Here is a 17,184-nt window from a genome sequence, read left to right on the forward strand (position 1 = left end):
TCCATCATTCAGTTCCCTCTACAAATGATCGTCAAAACCAATCGAGTACTCTCTTTCTCTTCATACCTACCTTATCTTGTATCACACTACACGAACATGTCGGGAGAATCAAGTAATGCCCTAATCCCCCGACCCGGTCCTACACCCAAGCTTATCTCGGGACCCAAAACAGGTCAGAAGTCACTCTACCAGCAGCACGTTCTTGACGTAAGTTGTTGCTCTCTTTCTCCCTCCTTTATCAAAGAGATAAGGCTTGATACAATCATAGTCTATCTCTTATCGCCTTATCAGAAGCTCAGCATTCATACTCCATACTGACTTATGTTCTTTATAGGAAGATACATATACCGATGCATTATCACATATCATCACTCGAGATTTCTTCCCAAACCTACCCCATCTACACGCAACGAACGATTACCTCACTGCGTTGACCGAAAATGATCCCGAACTCTTATCGGCATCGATACGCAAACTGGCATATCTAGCGCAGGAGAAGGATAATGGCAGGTCTACGCCTGTGGGAGGAAGGAGGAGTTTGGATGATATTGATGCTGAGCGAGTGAGGAGGACCGAATTTGCAATGGCTGGTACACCCTACATCTCATTACCTGGAAGTAGAGCTAGACCGAATAGGACACCAGTCGGAGCGAGAGGATGGGAAACACCCATGGGTGATGAGAGCTCAAGAAGGAAATATGAAGATTATGATGAATTGGATGGATCAGGTTTTCGTCCTACCGATAGCGAGGCTGGTCTATCGAGTCGACCGTTCAAGAGACCCAGACAGAAGATGATCAGAGATGATCTCTCGTTAGATGCTTTCCAACGTAATTACACTTCGGAAGATAACGCTTCGTTCGTTCAGATTGTAAATGAAGAGAACAAGAGGAGGAGGGAAGAAAGATGGGGATGGGCTTGGGATGCTGAGAAGAAAGCGAATCAACGAAGGTTGGAAGGTGAGGAAAAAAGGAAGATGATCTTGGATGCTGCTACGAGTGGGAATTGGAGAGTGAACGGTGAAGGAACAAGGTTGATAGGTGGATTGGCGGAAGGTGGAAGAGACAGGAATGAAGGGGAAGCTTGGAAAGACATCAAACTCATCGAAGGGACAAAAGACCAATTGTCTTCAACCAACCCAGATGACGAAGATACAGTTGCAGAAGTAGAAAATGGAGCATTGATACCTCATGCGTCTGGATCAATTTCTTCGGCACTAGTCAAAACCGGCGATACGACTACTGCGCCTCAGTCCAAATTAGCTGAAATTCCTCTCCCACCCAAACATCCTCTCACGCAAGCTTTGGCCGACGCTGGCTTGCCTGGTACAGCACTCATCTCGACGGAAGATGGACAGATCGTACCCCATCGTGAAGGTGCATCAGGAGGTAGTGAAGGTAGAGGCAGAGGTGATGAGGAGAAATCATTGAGGATCAGGATCGAAAGTGCCGTGATGGGCGAGGAGAATAATAGTATCTCCTTGGCAGGTAGTGGTGCGGATCAATGGGGATACAAGGTGAGCTGAAGTTGCTTCTGACTCTTAGCTCAGCTACTAACATCTGCTATTAGACTCGTAATAATCTCATGTTTCCTGCCGATTCCAACTCTGATCCATATCCCAAACCTCGACCTACGAATACTCAACCAATTGCTAATCCACCTACAATCACTCACGCAAATACCCGATTACCGGACGAAGAGGAAGTCCGACCAAGTCGAGGAGAAGGTAGTAGTAGGAGAGGAAGTAGTCCCGCTAGAAGTTGGGTCGATGCAGCTGTAAAAGGCACTCCTTGTAAGTACACCTCCCACATCGTTCAGCAAAATGTCCTGACTTGTCGTGTAGATCATCGAGAACCTTCAATGCCAATCATCAACAATTATCCCTTATTACCCAATGACCCTTCTCCATCACCTCAAGACTTACCCTCGCTATTGACGTGGGGTACCCTACTTTCCACTCCCAGAGCTTTGGACGGGACGGACGATCCATTAGAATCGACTCGATCATTCAAATTGCCAGAAACGAAAAGAAGGGATGAGATAGGTAGGAAATTGGCCGATAAAGCTAGTAGATCAATATCCGAACGAGCCAAGTCGTTCACACCTCACCATCAGCGTGGATCACTATCATCCACTCTACGCGCAGCGGCAGATAAAACTCAACGATCAGTCAGAGGTGAACGGACACCTGGAAAGATGTTACCTCCTTCTTCAGCTACACCGAGAAGACAGGCGGAAAGCTTGACTCCTGCAGCTAGGAAATTGCTGGAACGAAGTGTTGGACGAAGTCCTATGACCACTCACGGTGGAATTGGCATGTCGACGGGCGGGAGGAATCGAGGGGCAGTAATGGAAAGTAGATCAGGGTGGGGTGGGAAAGCCGAGAAGCGAATGACATGGACACCAAGTCCTAGGAAGTGAAAATTCAATAACGATGAATCAAATCACAATAACGATATTTTACGAAATTCATAATGAACAATCTGAATAAATGACCCAACCCATCCAGTCAAATCAAGTTACACTCATAAATCGCAGATAATGGGAGATACTATGTAAACATTCATGCATATACAATGGATATCATCACAAAAGGAAACCCGATCTGGGATGAATAAGAATCTTGTACTGTACTGATATCATTGCCGAATTGATACTGCTAAATACTAAATTTACAGAACATCCTACCCTGTCCTAACTACTTGACATTGATAAATTCACCAATTGAACGACCGACGAAACGACGACATGTCGGTACGATGGAAATAATGGAAAAACCGAATACTGTATGTGCAAATACACTTCCACCTATACCTTACTCAAAAGCAAGCCAGACACAAGAATCCAAAGCATTGTAGAGCAAGTCGTAGAACCGAAATCGCACTTAAACCCTACCCTCTCTCAATCTCCTATGGTTAATACCCATCCTACCGTCTATACCATTAACGACCGATCCATCCGGACCGTACCTTGTGAAAGCCGACGAAGCTCCTCCACCCGAAGTACGGGGGTAGGGAGTATCCAAGTCAGCTTGGACGTATCCAGCGGCTGATGAGGCTAATAACCAAATACCACATACACGAGATCAGCATCATAAGAAATACAGTACAGAAAAAGTCCAGTCAAAACTCACAACCATCATATCTCGCTCTGGGTGTATTACCCATATCGCCCCAAGCCATTGAACCATTTACTGATCCACCTTGCGAAGGTGCAGGTGCGGTGTAGTACGATTGACCGGCTGTACTTGCTGCTCGATTTGAGGGGGAGATCTGACCGTGACCAGAAGGTGCTGGGGAATGATATTGTTCAGGTTGGACTCCAGCAGGTAAGAAACCGACGGGTGGTCCTGCCAGTTCTACAAGAATCGGGTTGATTATCAGCCACCAGTTCGACCTAATATATCGATATAACAAAGGACAAAGGAGGAGCACGGCCAACCGAGAGAAGCGAACAGGAAAGATCTCGGTCTTCCGAGGATCTCGTTTGGAAGACCGCTTGGTGGGCAGGGAAAGACTCACCTCGACCTTCAAGGTATCCATAATGGCCCATCCGACCCTGTTTCATCTTGGATGAATCGAATGGCCTCATACCTCCATCGGTCATACCGCTCTGAGCTGACATGGCACCTCCACCACCAGCATTACTTGGATTCGAACCATTCATCGCTGAACCAGGCATCATATATGGATTATAACCACCTGGCATCATTCCATTTGCCGATTGGCCACCCCATTGGTAAGGGTTATTGTACATCATGCTGTTGGCGCGTGGGGTTATGGGAGGTCGAGTCAGAGGTGAGGACAAGGGTAAAGGTGTGGTAGAGGGGCGTAAAGGCGGGAGTGAATGGTGTTTAGGTGAATGAGATGTGATGGATGGAGCATGATGATAGCCATGCGTATGAGATTGAGATCGTAGAGGGGAAAGTGGCGATTTCGAATTGGATTGACGAGATTGTCGGGTAGGAGAAGATGTTTTCCCGTTACCGTTACCGTTACCGTTACCGTTGCGATTGGCGTTGGCGTTTTCAGTAGATGAAATACGTCGATAGTGAGTGGTAGGTCGTTGAGGGAATATAGATGACATGAATTGCGAATTAGGTAGAAAAAACACAGTCAGCTCTGAACGTTTAAAATGAGAAATACGAGGCTGAATATGAGGTCTCTTTGGATCTGGTTGGGGGCGAATCTGAAGGCAAAATGATATAAGATAGTAGGATTATACGAGTACAGTATATTAGATCACTCCTTTATGAGATGGAAGAGATAATGATCATGAGTCATGAATTCAAAAGGAAAGGATGAAACGGAATACGGTTGCCCCACGGGCGGAACCTGGACCGGACCGTAGGTAGAGTACTGTACTGTACTATAAGTTATGGTCTGTAGTCCTGACTCGTCGTATAACATCTCGCCAAAAGAAGGATGAAATAAAGAAGAAAACCGAGGATCGAAGGTTAAAAAGCAGAAAGACCAACCCATTAGAAGGGAAGCCAGTCATTCCACCCATCCCCATTCCCATGCCACTCATGCCACTCATACCCATTCCACCCATACCGTTCATCCCACCCATACCTCCCATCCCACCCATATTCATATTCATCCCCATACTACGCATTGAAGGGAAGGCCTGACCACCACCCGAACCAGGAATCATCATTCCCCCACTACCTCCACCACCCAGACCAAAACCTACACCACCATAAGGTGAACTTTGAGCTTGAGGCATAGGTTGCTCGTACGCCATACCGTATTGATTTCCAGAGATAGCTTGTAAAGCAGAGGGATGGAGTGGTGGGGTGGTTCCGAACATCTTGGTTATAAAGGAAAATGGGTAAAAGAGACCGGTTGAAAAGAATCACGGGTTATGAAAAAGTTGTGATCAAGGAAGTGGAAAAAGGGGATGATCGACAAATTTATCCCATTGATATCTAAGGTATATCAATGATTTTCATTCTGATTATACATTGAAAATTTTTCAACCTCCTTATCCCTTTGAGGGGTTTGTGAAGGCTGATCCAAATCGGAATAGCTTAAAAGATCAAAGGGGTATCAGAGAACGAATGAAAGGATATCCTTCACACAAAGGAGAGAATTGACATAGTTCAAAAAGGGATGACAAAGGACCTCAAAGGATTGGATAAGTGCAAAGTTGAAAGTTGAACTTACATTTCCCCATACGGATCTTCAGGTGTGATGGGCGTCGACGCAGCTTGAGCGGATGAAGTCGAACCCTCTTGTGAAGAGTTGGATCCTACAGTGATGCTCGGTTCGACAAATTGGACTTTCTTGCCACTATTCATGAGATTCAAAGTGGAGATGTGTATATCAGCTAGGTGATTTCTTGCGTGTGAGGGTTATGAAATGAATACCTACTCGTTACTTTCGCCTTGGCTTTGAGCGATACCTAGTTGATGAGGATCACCCATCATACCTCCCATACCCCACCAGTAAGACGGATCCCAATAACCTTGTTCAGGATAATATCCTTCCATACCTTGCATTTGACCCATCCCCATCGGATCGTAGCCCATTCCATAGGGGTATGGATATCCCCAACTCTGCTGAGCCTGTTTTTGATCTTGTTCGTTACCAACATCGGCATCACTCACAAGCTGGGTTGCATCCTGCTTCTGAGGTTGATTTTGGTTTTGATCCTGAGCTTGATTTTGAATTGTAGGTTGAGATTGAACCTTCGATGTTGTTTTGGGCGTTTCTTGTGATGGTACTTTCCTATCTTGGGCAGTAGTCTTCACCTTCGGCATTTGCATTTGCATAGCCTGTTGTTGCATCGCTTGCATTTGCTGATGCAAAACCATCTGATCCTGAGCACTCATCCTGTGGTGTGTATCTTCATAAACGTCGGAATGAGCGATACCTTCCACATTTCCGGGTCTAGCCACTTCTCTACTCTTAGGTACCCAATCTCTCGTTCCATGTGCATCTCCATCATCCCCTACATCACCTTCCCTCTCTGCTTTTCGCGCTTTCCAATCTTCATATTCCTTTCTTGCCTTTTCAGCTAATGCAGAATCATACTTGGGATTATGAGTTGGCCTAGCCGCATTATCTTGAAGGTCCGTTGATGCCGAAGAAGGGGAGAAGAGAGGTAAGGGGATTGAAAAATCAGGTTGATTGCGAGTCATCGATTCGGAGGCTCTGGTGGGATGAAGTCTAGGTCTGATACCGATATGAACGGATGTAACTCCTGATGGAGCAGCTCGCACAGGGACTCGAGGTGTAGTCGGAGGATATGCTGGCACCATAACACATAAATATCAGCTTTGTACTATGTACAAGACAATGAAGGGACAAACTGAATTGGGAGGAACTCACCTATATCCCTTCCCAGATCTCTTCTAACTCTATCTTCAGCTTCTCTAGCTGGATCTCTAGTGGTATCCCACATTCCTGATCTCTCCCATTCCATATCCTTCAACCTCTGTTCCTCTCGCTCTTTGGCTGTCGGAGCTTGTCGTAAGGGTGCAGGTGTAGGGGCAGGTCGAGGTCGGACATTGAGTTGACGTGTATCTTTGATCAACTCTGCTTCCCATTCTTCAGCAAGGGTAGTTTCCGTGTGAGCTGGAGAAGGTGGTACAGCTTTTCTTTGAACAGCTGGTCGCTGAGCTGACCGAGACAATTGAGTTGCATTTTGAAGTTGAGTAGTTTGAGCTCTTTGAGGTTGGATTGGCGGAGCGATCTGGGTGGTAGATTCAAGTGGAGTGAGATTTGTTGCTTGGGGGAAAGAAGTCGTCTTTACTGGTGTAGTAGCTGGTCTCGATGGTATACCTTGACTTGTAGCTGTAGCTGTCCCATTTCTCGAAGTAGGTCTTGAAATAGGTGGAGAACCGTTACCGTTGATCAGATTCGTTTGAGATGATCTGGGCGCGATGGTGCGCAAACCCTCTGTAGACTGTTGCTGAACGACTCGCCTGGCTGCGTTCGTCGTAGCTTCCTGATGCAGCGAATTCCTTGAAGGAGCTTGACGGAGTTGTTGCTGGGATGGTTTGGTTCGTACGGGTGTACCAGGGACAGAAGACGCTGGGGTGGAAGTGGCGAGGGTGGAGCGAAGTCGAGGACGTAAAGGGGAGTCGGTGAGACCTAATGCGGAGTGAGATAAGTTGGACATGGTGGAGGGGTAGGTATCCGAGCTGGTAGTGGATATGAAACTGTCTCTATATGTCATTTTGAATATGAAAAGATGATCTGTATACTATGCGAAAGGTTCTCAATGTCAACAATGATAATCTTCATCCTCAGAATTCACCTGCTTGGATTGTTTATTTTCGTTGCTTGGTTTGATGAGAGGACGTGAGGGTTAGTAGAATCTCATTCAACGAAAGCGGCCAGTGAGTCAGTGGTCAGTGTGGGTCAGATTGTTTGTTTGGATCCTCATCCTCATCTCAAAGGACCACCCTGATACCCACTCCTTCTTATAAAGGTATATGTCAATGGCGATATGAGTCAGAGTAGCACAATCTCTTTAAGACTGTCTATTAATCAATCGCCATTGTCTTTATGCAGAAGAACGAGAGTCTCCTCATCTGTGTCCACGTTGCCGTCGGGATGTAGACTTTTCACCTCCTGGATTTCGGACATCGGATTTCGGATTTTGGATCTCGGCAATCTTATGCAGTAACCAGGAATAACCGCATTGAACCGAATCTTGGACGAACCGGTCCGATCTGATCTTTTGCATCATACCTCATTTAGCTTAGCTTAAGTTTAATCCATCACATCGGGGGGTTATGTGCCCCAAATAAGAAAGGAGAGGAGGAACAGGGTAGCTCTCATCTCCCACATGCCCCTCATGAGCATGTGTGGGAGGGGAGGGGATTCCAAGACTTTCAGGATGGTTATTTAATAATATGTAATTCTCGTTTACGGGCCGCGGCGAGACGGATTGAGATTTCTCATGGACATGCGAAAGAAACAGTAGCAGTAGCAACTTTTTCAAGATATATATACGCTGGATCGTTGTCGCTTCCTGACCTTTTTTGCACTCGTGTTTCAACGGTCATCCATCAGTTTATTGATAGACTGCGCAAGATGAGCAACAACGATCGATATAAGCAAGAACTCGAGAAAGGCGAGACCATCCAACTTGAAGAAGCAGGAGCCATTGAAGAACCCCTCAAACCCGGTATCAAACTTCCATCTCAACATGCGGATATCTATCATGAAGCTATACAGAGATATCCTGATGATTCACATATCAACCCAGATGACGAAAAGAGATTGAAAAGAAAGCTCGATAGAAGGATCATCCCTTTATTGGGTATCTGTTATTTCTTCTACGTAAGTACATCTACACACATACACTACGCTATACCATATATGATCGCTTACTTTGTAATCATTGGTAGTATGTTGACAAAACGACTTTGTCATACGCTGCGATATTCGGTATCAAGACTGACCTTCACTTGGGTAAACAAGATTATTCTTGGTTATCTTCGATTTTCTATTTCGGTTGGTTAGCTTGGGCCATCCCATCTAACTTGATCATGCAGAGATCACCTCCTGCTTATTACCTGGGAGCCAATATTTTCTTCTGGGGTGTTTTCCTGATGTAAGTGCTCCTTGTTCCTCATGTATCTCTCGATATAGTGCTTATTCTTGTCATTATGAATAGGGCTCAAGCTGCGTCCAAGAATTTTGCCGCCATCGCTGCGTTGAGAGTTATCTCAGGTGCTGCTGAAGCCATTGCGGATCCGGCGTGAGTTGTCATACCTTTCAGTCAACTAAGACCTATACTCATCAGGCTCTTTGACATCATAGCTTCATGTTGATCACATCAATGTACTACACTCGAGCTGAACAACCGTCAAGAATCTCATGTTGGTACGCGTTTAACGGGATTGGTGTAGCCGGCGGTGGATTGATAGGATACGGTATCGGAAACATCAAGGGCGCACTTGCATCTTGGAGATACGAATTCCTCATTGTCGGAGCGGCCTGTTCAGCTTGGGCAATCTGCTTGTTAATTTACCTTCCCAATTCTCCAGCTACTTTCAGGGGATTCTCCCACGAAGAGAAATTGTAAGTGTGTACCCACCACTTCCTTAATGTTTATCTCTTGCTGATAATCTTGTGCTTTCAGACTTATGATCGCTAGAATGAGAAAGAACCAAACCGGTATCGAAAACCGAAAGATCAAATGGAGTCAAGTCCGAGAAGCATTTACAGATTATAAGACTTACATGTTCTGCTTCCTTGGTTTTATCGGTAATATCCCAAATGGAGGTATCAGTAATTTCTCTACTCTGGTGAGTGAAATGATCTAGCTGATCATCAGTATCTAAGACCAAGCTGATCTTCTCATTTGTGGTATGTCAGGTTATTCAAGGTCTAGGTTTCGATACTCTTCATACCGCTTTACTCGGTATCCCCCAGGGTGTCTTTGTCGTCATTTGGATCGGTGCAGGTGCATTAATTAATGATCGTCTACCTAAGAACAGTCGTACACTCGTCTGTGCATTGTTCATGTTACCTACCATCTCGGGTGCTTTGGGTTTCTTACTTGCTCCTAAAGATGCTTATGTTGGTAGATTAATCTGCTTGTGAGTCTATCCAAGTCCTTTACATACACCATATCTCAACGGTTGACATTTATCGTATGTTGTGCCATATCAATCTTGCTAATTGCCGTTCTCTATCTCAGCTATCTAACCGGTTCATACCAATGTTCATTTGTCCTTTCCCTATCACTCATCACCTCCAACACAGGAGGACAATCCAAGAAAATGCTCGTATCAGCTATGATCTGGTTCGGAGCCTGTGTGGGTAACATTGTCGGTCCATTCTTCTTCAAATCTGAACAAGCACCCAAATACTCTCTTGGAATTGGGGCTATCCTAGTTTGCAACATTTTGGAATTCCTGTTGTTCTTCGCTTTCAGATTCGCATTCATGTATGAGAACAGAAAGAAGAAGTTGGCTCTTGAACGTGCCTCCGCTGAAGGAACCGGAGAGGCGGGAGAAAGGGATTTGAACCAAACTGCTTTTGCAGATTTGACGGATAAGGAGAACCCTCATTTCGAATATGTTTATTAGATATGTAGAAAGTTATCTCATATCGTATATATATTTGCTCAGTAATAGGTAAATATGAATGTGGTAATGTTCTGATAAATATGAAATGCAAATGGCAAGAAAGACATGAAGCTGTTCGAATAAATCACTTCATATCGTCATCAAAGGTAATTGTACATATATGTATATATCAAGTGGTATAATCAAAATCATTTCACAATTTTCATATCCATCTTCCAGGAACCTACCCTCATCCTTCTAACAATGTAGGACCGCTCTTACTTCCCGAGGCCACCTGACCCAATGAATCCATAATCTCATTGTAATCAAGCGTGTCCATATAACTGTATCTTACGAAAGTAAGCAGACTGAGATGAGATTCTTATTTGTACAACTCGAGAGATTCTAACATTGACAACCTGATGCCTGGGGTACTTCCTGTGTTGGAGCAGATACGTCGATTTCTGAAGAGAGAGTAAAATCATCAGCATTTGTATAAGATATGACACAGCTATTGCCGGTCTGAAGTTGGAATCCTGAGTACAGAACCATGATGGCCAGGCAGCGCCAATAGACATGTCTCACTCACTCGTATTGGCAGTTTCTTTCACTTCAGCACTTCCACCAGGCAAAGCCATTGCGATTTTCTTAAATAACGTCTTGACGTTGTATCCCGCTTTCGCAGAAGTTTCGATAGACATGACTCCTAATTCTTTCGCTCGCTTATCTAATTCTTCTGGTGTTACTTGGCTGTAAACGTGACGATGTGAGATCAGCACATATCCTCTATAGAGGTGGAAACACACATAGGGAGGTCGCAGGTGATTCATGCTGACATGATAGGATGATGGCCAGTAGTACCACATGCTTTCATGTGAATGCATGCTTACTCACCGCTTGTCATTCAGATCCGTCTTATTCCCCACCAACACGATTATCACATCTTGTCCTCGCTCATTCCTCACGTCGTCTACCCATTTGGTCGTATTGAGGAAAGACGTTCGATCTGAAAGAAGGGCGCAAGGCATGAGATAGACATAACATGGATGGACTAGAGATAGCTCACTCGTAATATCATAAACTATCACAGCCACTGAAGAATCTCGAATATAAGAAGGGATTAGGGAACGGAATCGTTCTTGCCTAAATAGAGATCAAATGAGCTAGATTGTCTTGATGACAAGAATTTTATAACTCACCCGGCTGTATCCCACAACTGTAATCTCACTGTCCTATCTTCCAAATACATCGTCTTTGACAAGAAGTCAATACCTAATAATCAAGCACCAAGCGTCAGTAATCGATCAAGAGTGGAAAAAGCACTGACCTATAGTCGCTTGATACGTGTTATCAAACGTATCGTACATCTACAACGCTCAGATTAGCTGAATGATTGTACACCGATGGTTGATGGTAGAGTGTGAAGGATAGCTCACAAATCTAGTGATCAAACTTGTTTTCCCCACTGACTGTTCACCTAGAAATACCAATTTGAACTTCTTCAATGGTGTGCTGGCTGAGGAGAAGTCCCCTGCGGTGGATGGTGTTTGAGGGTTTGACATGGCGGGTGGTTGTTCTATCGTAGAAGAAATGTTCGGCTAGTAGTACTGGGAGACTTGTATGTTGTCTGTATAACGACGTGCTAAGAGATGATCGAACGATTGCTCCTGCTATTATTGCTCTGCTCTTGGACTCTAGGTGTATGGTTATAATTATGATGATATGCGTAGATCAAGAGGGATTGAATGTAAATTGTTATGTAACTGTCAACGTACACACCAAAGGGATTAGCTGTGTCTGGATTAGGCACGCGGGATCACCCCCATCTTGGCCTCAAAGGCATGCGGACACGTATTAATGCTCTCTCAGTCGCGACCGTGGAGGTGTTCGATGACGAGCAAGTAGTCACAAGTCAAAGTGTTCAACAACACTGCAATTGTCTCCTGCAGATAAGACAATTACTTTGCATTCGGATCGACATACCCAGATAAAACCTGTCAACATGTCGCAAGGAGGATACGCAGTAGTAGACGTAGATGATGAGGTGAGCTGATCCGTGTATATACTTGACGACTTCGACAAGCTCACGCGTTAATTTTAGATAAACGATCAAGGTAATGGTCTGGAATTTAAGAGTGAGCACTCATACTGAGCAAGCAACTTGAGTCGTGAAACGGTAGATACTGACATAAGGGATCTTGCAGCATTCTTACCTACCGATTCTAATGCACCTCGAGCTACATCCCCTTCGCCACCCGACGTACCCTACAGTCCATTCAATTTGGCATACTATCAAACGTATTTCGATGTTGATACCAACACCGTTTTGAAGAGGGTAGGAATGGCCATGATACCTCGTTCGGGATTCATAGCTGAGAATTGTGATGGTCAGATTGATCTTTATGGTGAGTATATCGATCCGAATAACGTCATTACATTATTTCTTTTCCCGCTCAGAGATAATGAATGTATCATTAACTAGGAAATAAGCTTATCGGTTTGTTTTTCGTATTGACCAATCTTATAGGCCCATTTTGGACATTGACCACCCTCATCCTGGTTCTCTACATAACCTCAACTCTCCTCTCCTCAATCACGCAATACCTCCAATCCTCCCATGCAAGCTCCAACCTCCCCTTGCTCTCCACGGCAGTATCAGTCATATACTTCTACGGACTCGGCCTTCCAGCTTTATTATGGGGAGCGACCAAATGGTTGGGAGTAGGTGAATGGGGTGTGGTTGAGGCTCTGGGGCTGTACGGTTATTCAATGGGTGTTTATATACCCGTTAGTTTACTGTGTTTGATACCCGTTGGTATACTTAGATGGGTTTTGGTCTTTGGAGGTGCAGCAAGTTCAGGTTATTTCTTGTGAGTGATTGTATCCAATATGATCATAGGATATATGGTTTGATTACGACTATCACTGATGATTGCTTTTGTTCCTGGTTGGTGATTAGAGTACAAAATATCTATCCTGTACTTGCTTCAGTAAGTCATTAAAGCATCCCTTTAATAGAATCTCCTATCTCTACTTTGCTCTGATCCCGTACATGCTCATCTAGGCCGATAACAAAATGACCCGACTTCTCATCATTGCAGTCATAGCATTACACGGAGGGATGGCATTAGCCATCAAAGTTCTCTTCTTCTCGTAAGTGCCATCACCCGACTTCCACATAAGCAGCCTAATAACTGAAAATCTTGGATCTTTCACTAATATTGTGCTTGTGCACTTCAATAGCAATTCGACAATAGGACCGGACCCCATCCCTGATCCAATGTCATAGTCATTATCATAATCAAATGCATTATGTCCATGATATTTACGTAGATGCGAAATAGATCATCGAAGAAGAATGTATACCTATAGAAATCACAATTACATATCCATACATCCATCTAACGTCAGAAGAATAGTATGGCTTCTAGTCATAGCTTAGTGTAGAGTACGCTAGAACGGAACATGCTGCATCTCACCAGCAGCTAAGATATCATCATCAAAATCGAAATTGCCTCCATCATCCTCTTCCTCCTGATCGTTATAAATTTGATCCTGATTTTGAGCTTCAATATCATCTTGATGTCTAACCGTCCTTTCATCAAAGAACGAATCCCCCATTGTATTCCTCCTAGCTTCTTCCTCTTCATCGAACAACGAACCTGGCATACTGATTTGTGATTTCCTATCGTCATCATCCTCAGCTTCCGCATCTAATTCACTAAGTTCGTCAGGTGTCATGGAAGGAGCGAACAGTGGAGATGAAGGTCTAGAGGAAGGTTCACTGGTAGGTAATAAAGGTTGTTTGGAACTTCTCCTTGCTATTCCTGTAATCTTACCCAATACACTCAATCTACCAGATGTGTCGGATCGAGCAGATAGAGCAGGTGAAGGAGGTGATAAGTCAGGAATGGGTATGTCGGGTATGGAATCTCGCCAATAATTGAAATCGGTAAATTCAGGTTTGAATTTCGTACTGACTGGAGGGAATACCTCGTTGACCAAGTCATTCTACACCCACATCCACATCCAAAATATGTCTTCAGCAATTATGCTATATACTTGAACATGGATACAGTGACTTACCAACTGGATATAACTTCCTTTATGTCCTGCAGCAGATAACAATTCCGTCTTGACCACACCAGTCGAGTCAATCGTATAAATCTTCGCAGCTGGGATACCGACACTTCTGTAACTCATCGCATCCGTTATTCGATTTCCGAAACCAGCAAAGAAAGCTTCTTTGGCTTGTTCTCCGAATAAACGTTGGATATCCCTCAAACATGCCATCTTGAACAGCTCGGGCTTCCGCATGATCACCTCACTATGTATGTACTGTTAATACCGGACGAGTAGCGTATGCGGTTTGAAAGACTCACCGATGGAGACTTGCCATCAGTCTATCCGGACTCATAATCACAGGACCTTCAGGTAATCGATAATCGCCTTGTACGATCGTCTTGAGATACTGCCGTGTAGCATCCGCTTGACCAATCGCTCGAGAAGTCAGATACAGCATCTTGTAGCCGTTGTTACCGATATCTGTATATAGCTTGGCAATACCGAGGTGCGTCCAATCTCTACCTATAGCGGCATATAAATGTCCAAGGGCGTCGGATCTATCAGCAGTGTCAGCGCTATAGATTCCAATTTATACCTATAATTCCATTTACTTTGTAATGGTACCATCAATATCTGAAATTACCACTTGATCCGTCTCTTCCCACAGGAATATACGAGAAGTGCAAGTTGCGAGACCAGAGTATGACGAAGTGACCGAGAATTGTATAGTGTTGGGTCCAGGTTTGAGATGAAGAGATTTCTACAATACATTCAATCAATGCCAATCTCTCACACCAGTAAGCAGCACTCACTAATTGATCGGAGGAAAGACGTAGTGTCTTTGCATATTGCTTCCCTTCAGGTGTTTCAGCAGGTTCGGAAGCGGCAGCTTCATGTTCGGCTGTTGGAGGTGGCAGGGAAGAGACTGGACGATCCTCGCTTGGAGTAGTGTTCGACCGCGTAGGTGGCGCTGCAGTACCAGTGGCGCTACTCTGACCTCTTCTCCACCATCGAGACCATCCGCTTCCACTGGAAGGCCTATTCGGCGGCTGAGTGGCGATTCCAGTATCAGATAGTGAAGGGAGAGTGGGACTGGAAGGTGGAGGCAGGAGCGTACGTCGGTACATGGACAGTGCGTAGAGTAACCTATAGTCCGTAGACCATGTCCGATATCTGACCTGATTAGCCTGGTTCACCTGGTATTATCAACTCACATCGAATTGTACTTGATCAGTAGACGAGGATCATCGACCACCGAAGGATCTTCAATAAATTTCTGAAACGTTATTCTATTCCGCTTGAACTCCGTTTCGTCATCCTTCAAACCCAGTAGATATCAGTGGCCAATCATTCCTTTAAAAACTATCGCACCGTTACTCACTCCTGTGAAACCATCGTTGAGCGATAATTCAAACCGATGTGATCTATCATTCACATCCAGCACAAACATATAAGGGTTTTCCTCCACATTCTTCAGTTTTCCTACCAACCCTGGAGTAGGATTACCAGCTTGTGATCCAGTTCCAGATCTCGTCCTATTCATCTCGACAGCATGTCTCCTACTCCAATCCCACTGCATATCCATGGCTACCCTCGTAGGCGATCTGGATACATCCATTTCGTGATCCTGTGGAGGTTCAGAATGACCTCTATCGAACCTTCTTGAAATAGTCTGAGGTGATATATGTACATTCGCCAAAGCAGCTGGTAGATCCGGTTCGGAGGCTAATTCGGGTGCAGGTGGGGGTATGGGCGTATCGTCATCTGGATCATTTACGGGTATCTCAGAGTCAGTTACTCTCGATGGTGGTAATGCAGGTCGAGAATCATCAGGAGGCTGAACAGCCGCGAGTAAATCTTGAATGAACAGTTCAGTCTGGGGATCACTATCCTCTGGTGGAGGCGAACCTGGACCTGAAGGTGTATCACCTTTGCCACTATGATATCCTGCCATATCCAACACCACATCTCGTCCGTATAATACTGGTGGACCTTCACCCTGACCAGGTTTCACCTTGGGTATCAAATCTTCGGCGGCCGAGGCATTCTCACCAGCTACCAGAGCTTCATGACTTGATAATCTATGATCTCTATCTGGCATCTTGGTTGATTCTCCATCTTCGGTAGTCAATGGGTTGGGCTGCGAATTTGTAGTAGAGATGACAGGTTCGTCCGCTTCTTTCGCTTTTGCCTCGTCATTTGGTGGGTTGACCGGAGATGTGTCTCCTTTAGGCGGAGATCCAGATCGACTATTTGAAGGGGATGAGAGGAATGGGATAGACGGTAATAAAGACGAAGCTGAGTTGACTAGAGATGCTCGTTTACTGGTATTGGCATCTTTCTGGGAGGGTGTGGACGTGGCATTGAGGTCTAAGAATTCTACTTCTGCTAAAGGCGATTCATGAGGAATCTGCGTCTCAGTCTCGCCAAAAGGCTCCTGCGTGAGCGAATGATGTGGATCTGCCGATGTATCCGTTTCGTCATGTGTGACGTGAGAGGTTGGAAGATCAGTCTTCACATCTCAACTGATCAGCTACTTCACTTCATAATGTGAAGAACACGAGTGACTCACATGTGTAGGCATGACCACTGGACTGGTCAGAAGATCCGCCGGTACCTGTTCATCCGTCTCCACCACGAAGAAAGCTTCTCCCGTTTCTCCTACTTTCATCACGAAGGGGGCTATATGCGGTGCAGGAAGGTTGTTGGGTAATCGGATCGTCACTGTCTTTTCTGCTGCACGAAGGACTTGGAGTTTACCGAATCGGACGTGGAACGGAGAAGAGGATAGAGTGACGGTCCCTTCGGTATCTACATGACGGACGACTATAACGTCGATCGCTCCTGAGAGCGTAGCCGGGTTAATACCGGAGTCTAAGCACTTGCATTAGCTATATATTATATTTGAATGGATCTGTAAGCTTACAGTAGCTGTATGCTTTGGACAAGTACTGCATGTTGGCGTGTGTCTACGTATGATTAGATCTCACAGAGGCAAGACATGAGGGGTGGCCACCCTTGGGGCAAATGGTTTGGAACGTGGTCGAGCGGTGAGGAGCGGAACTTTAGGCTTGGATCTTCTGGAT

At 45.0% G+C, this 17,184-nt stretch overlaps 8 protein-coding genes across 8 annotated transcripts; 3 read left to right on the forward strand and 5 right to left on the reverse strand.

Moving 5' to 3' along the window:
• Positions 1–96: 96 nt before the first annotated feature.
• Positions 97–2,421, forward strand: V865_005170 (uncharacterized protein; the record flags this gene model as incomplete). The annotated part of the gene is made up of 4 exons (XM_066228943.1): positions 97–207; positions 335–1,516; positions 1,570–1,792; positions 1,844–2,421. The coding sequence occupies 4 exons, from the start codon at positions 97–99 to the stop codon at positions 2,419–2,421; spliced, it is 2,094 nt and encodes a 697-aa protein (XP_066085040.1).
• Positions 2,422–2,884: 463 nt separating this feature from the next.
• V865_005171 (uncharacterized protein) lies at positions 2,885–4,086 on the reverse strand (the record flags this gene model as incomplete). The annotated part of the gene is made up of 3 exons (XM_066228944.1): positions 2,885–3,057; positions 3,134–3,358; positions 3,522–4,086. 3 exons carry the CDS (start codon positions 4,084–4,086, stop codon positions 2,885–2,887), a joined length of 963 nt encoding a protein of 320 aa, XP_066085041.1.
• A 282-nt stretch (positions 4,087–4,368) lies between these two features.
• On the reverse strand, positions 4,369–4,812 carry V865_005172 (uncharacterized protein; the record flags this gene model as incomplete). Its single annotated transcript, XM_066228945.1, has 1 exon — positions 4,369–4,812. The coding sequence occupies one exon, from the start codon at positions 4,810–4,812 to the stop codon at positions 4,369–4,371; it is 444 nt and encodes a 147-aa protein (XP_066085042.1).
• A 352-nt stretch (positions 4,813–5,164) lies between these two features.
• On the reverse strand, positions 5,165–7,185 carry V865_005173 (uncharacterized protein; the record flags this gene model as incomplete). The annotated part of the gene is made up of 3 exons (XM_066228946.1): positions 5,165–5,294; positions 5,376–6,255; positions 6,336–7,185. 3 exons carry the CDS (start codon positions 7,183–7,185, stop codon positions 5,165–5,167), a joined length of 1,860 nt encoding a protein of 619 aa, XP_066085043.1.
• An 863-nt stretch (positions 7,186–8,048) lies between these two features.
• On the forward strand, positions 8,049–10,054 carry V865_005174 (uncharacterized protein; the record flags this gene model as incomplete). The annotated part of the gene is made up of 7 exons (XM_066228947.1): positions 8,049–8,297; positions 8,366–8,571; positions 8,635–8,718; positions 8,781–9,041; positions 9,103–9,268; positions 9,339–9,562; positions 9,664–10,054. 7 exons carry the CDS (start codon positions 8,049–8,051, stop codon positions 10,052–10,054), a joined length of 1,581 nt encoding a protein of 526 aa, XP_066085044.1.
• Positions 10,055–10,438: 384 nt separating this feature from the next.
• V865_005175 (uncharacterized protein) lies at positions 10,439–11,595 on the reverse strand (the record flags this gene model as incomplete). The annotated part of the gene is made up of 7 exons (XM_066228948.1): positions 10,439–10,497; positions 10,623–10,783; positions 10,928–11,039; positions 11,100–11,176; positions 11,233–11,305; positions 11,361–11,400; positions 11,470–11,595. 7 exons carry the CDS (start codon positions 11,593–11,595, stop codon positions 10,439–10,441), a joined length of 648 nt encoding a protein of 215 aa, XP_066085045.1.
• Positions 11,596–12,035: 440 nt separating this feature from the next.
• Positions 12,036–13,322, forward strand: V865_005176 (uncharacterized protein; the record flags this gene model as incomplete). The annotated part of the gene is made up of 7 exons (XM_066228949.1): positions 12,036–12,077; positions 12,135–12,168; positions 12,238–12,438; positions 12,561–12,903; positions 12,993–13,023; positions 13,098–13,186; positions 13,277–13,322. 7 exons carry the CDS (start codon positions 12,036–12,038, stop codon positions 13,320–13,322), a joined length of 786 nt encoding a protein of 261 aa, XP_066085046.1.
• A 164-nt stretch (positions 13,323–13,486) lies between these two features.
• V865_005177 (uncharacterized protein) lies at positions 13,487–17,055 on the reverse strand (the record flags this gene model as incomplete). Its single annotated transcript, XM_066228950.1, has 9 exons — positions 13,487–14,044; positions 14,120–14,360; positions 14,416–14,655; positions 14,710–14,858; positions 14,911–15,271; positions 15,313–15,416; positions 15,480–16,610; positions 16,671–16,972; positions 17,025–17,055. 9 exons carry the CDS (start codon positions 17,053–17,055, stop codon positions 13,487–13,489), a joined length of 3,117 nt encoding a protein of 1,038 aa, XP_066085047.1.
• Positions 17,056–17,184: the final 129 nt, after the last annotated feature.

Source organism: Kwoniella europaea, chromosome 1, assembly GCF_036810445.1.
Source record: "Kwoniella europaea PYCC6329 chromosome 1, complete sequence".
Lineage (NCBI taxonomy): Eukaryota > Fungi > Basidiomycota > Tremellomycetes > Tremellales > Cryptococcaceae > Kwoniella > Kwoniella europaea.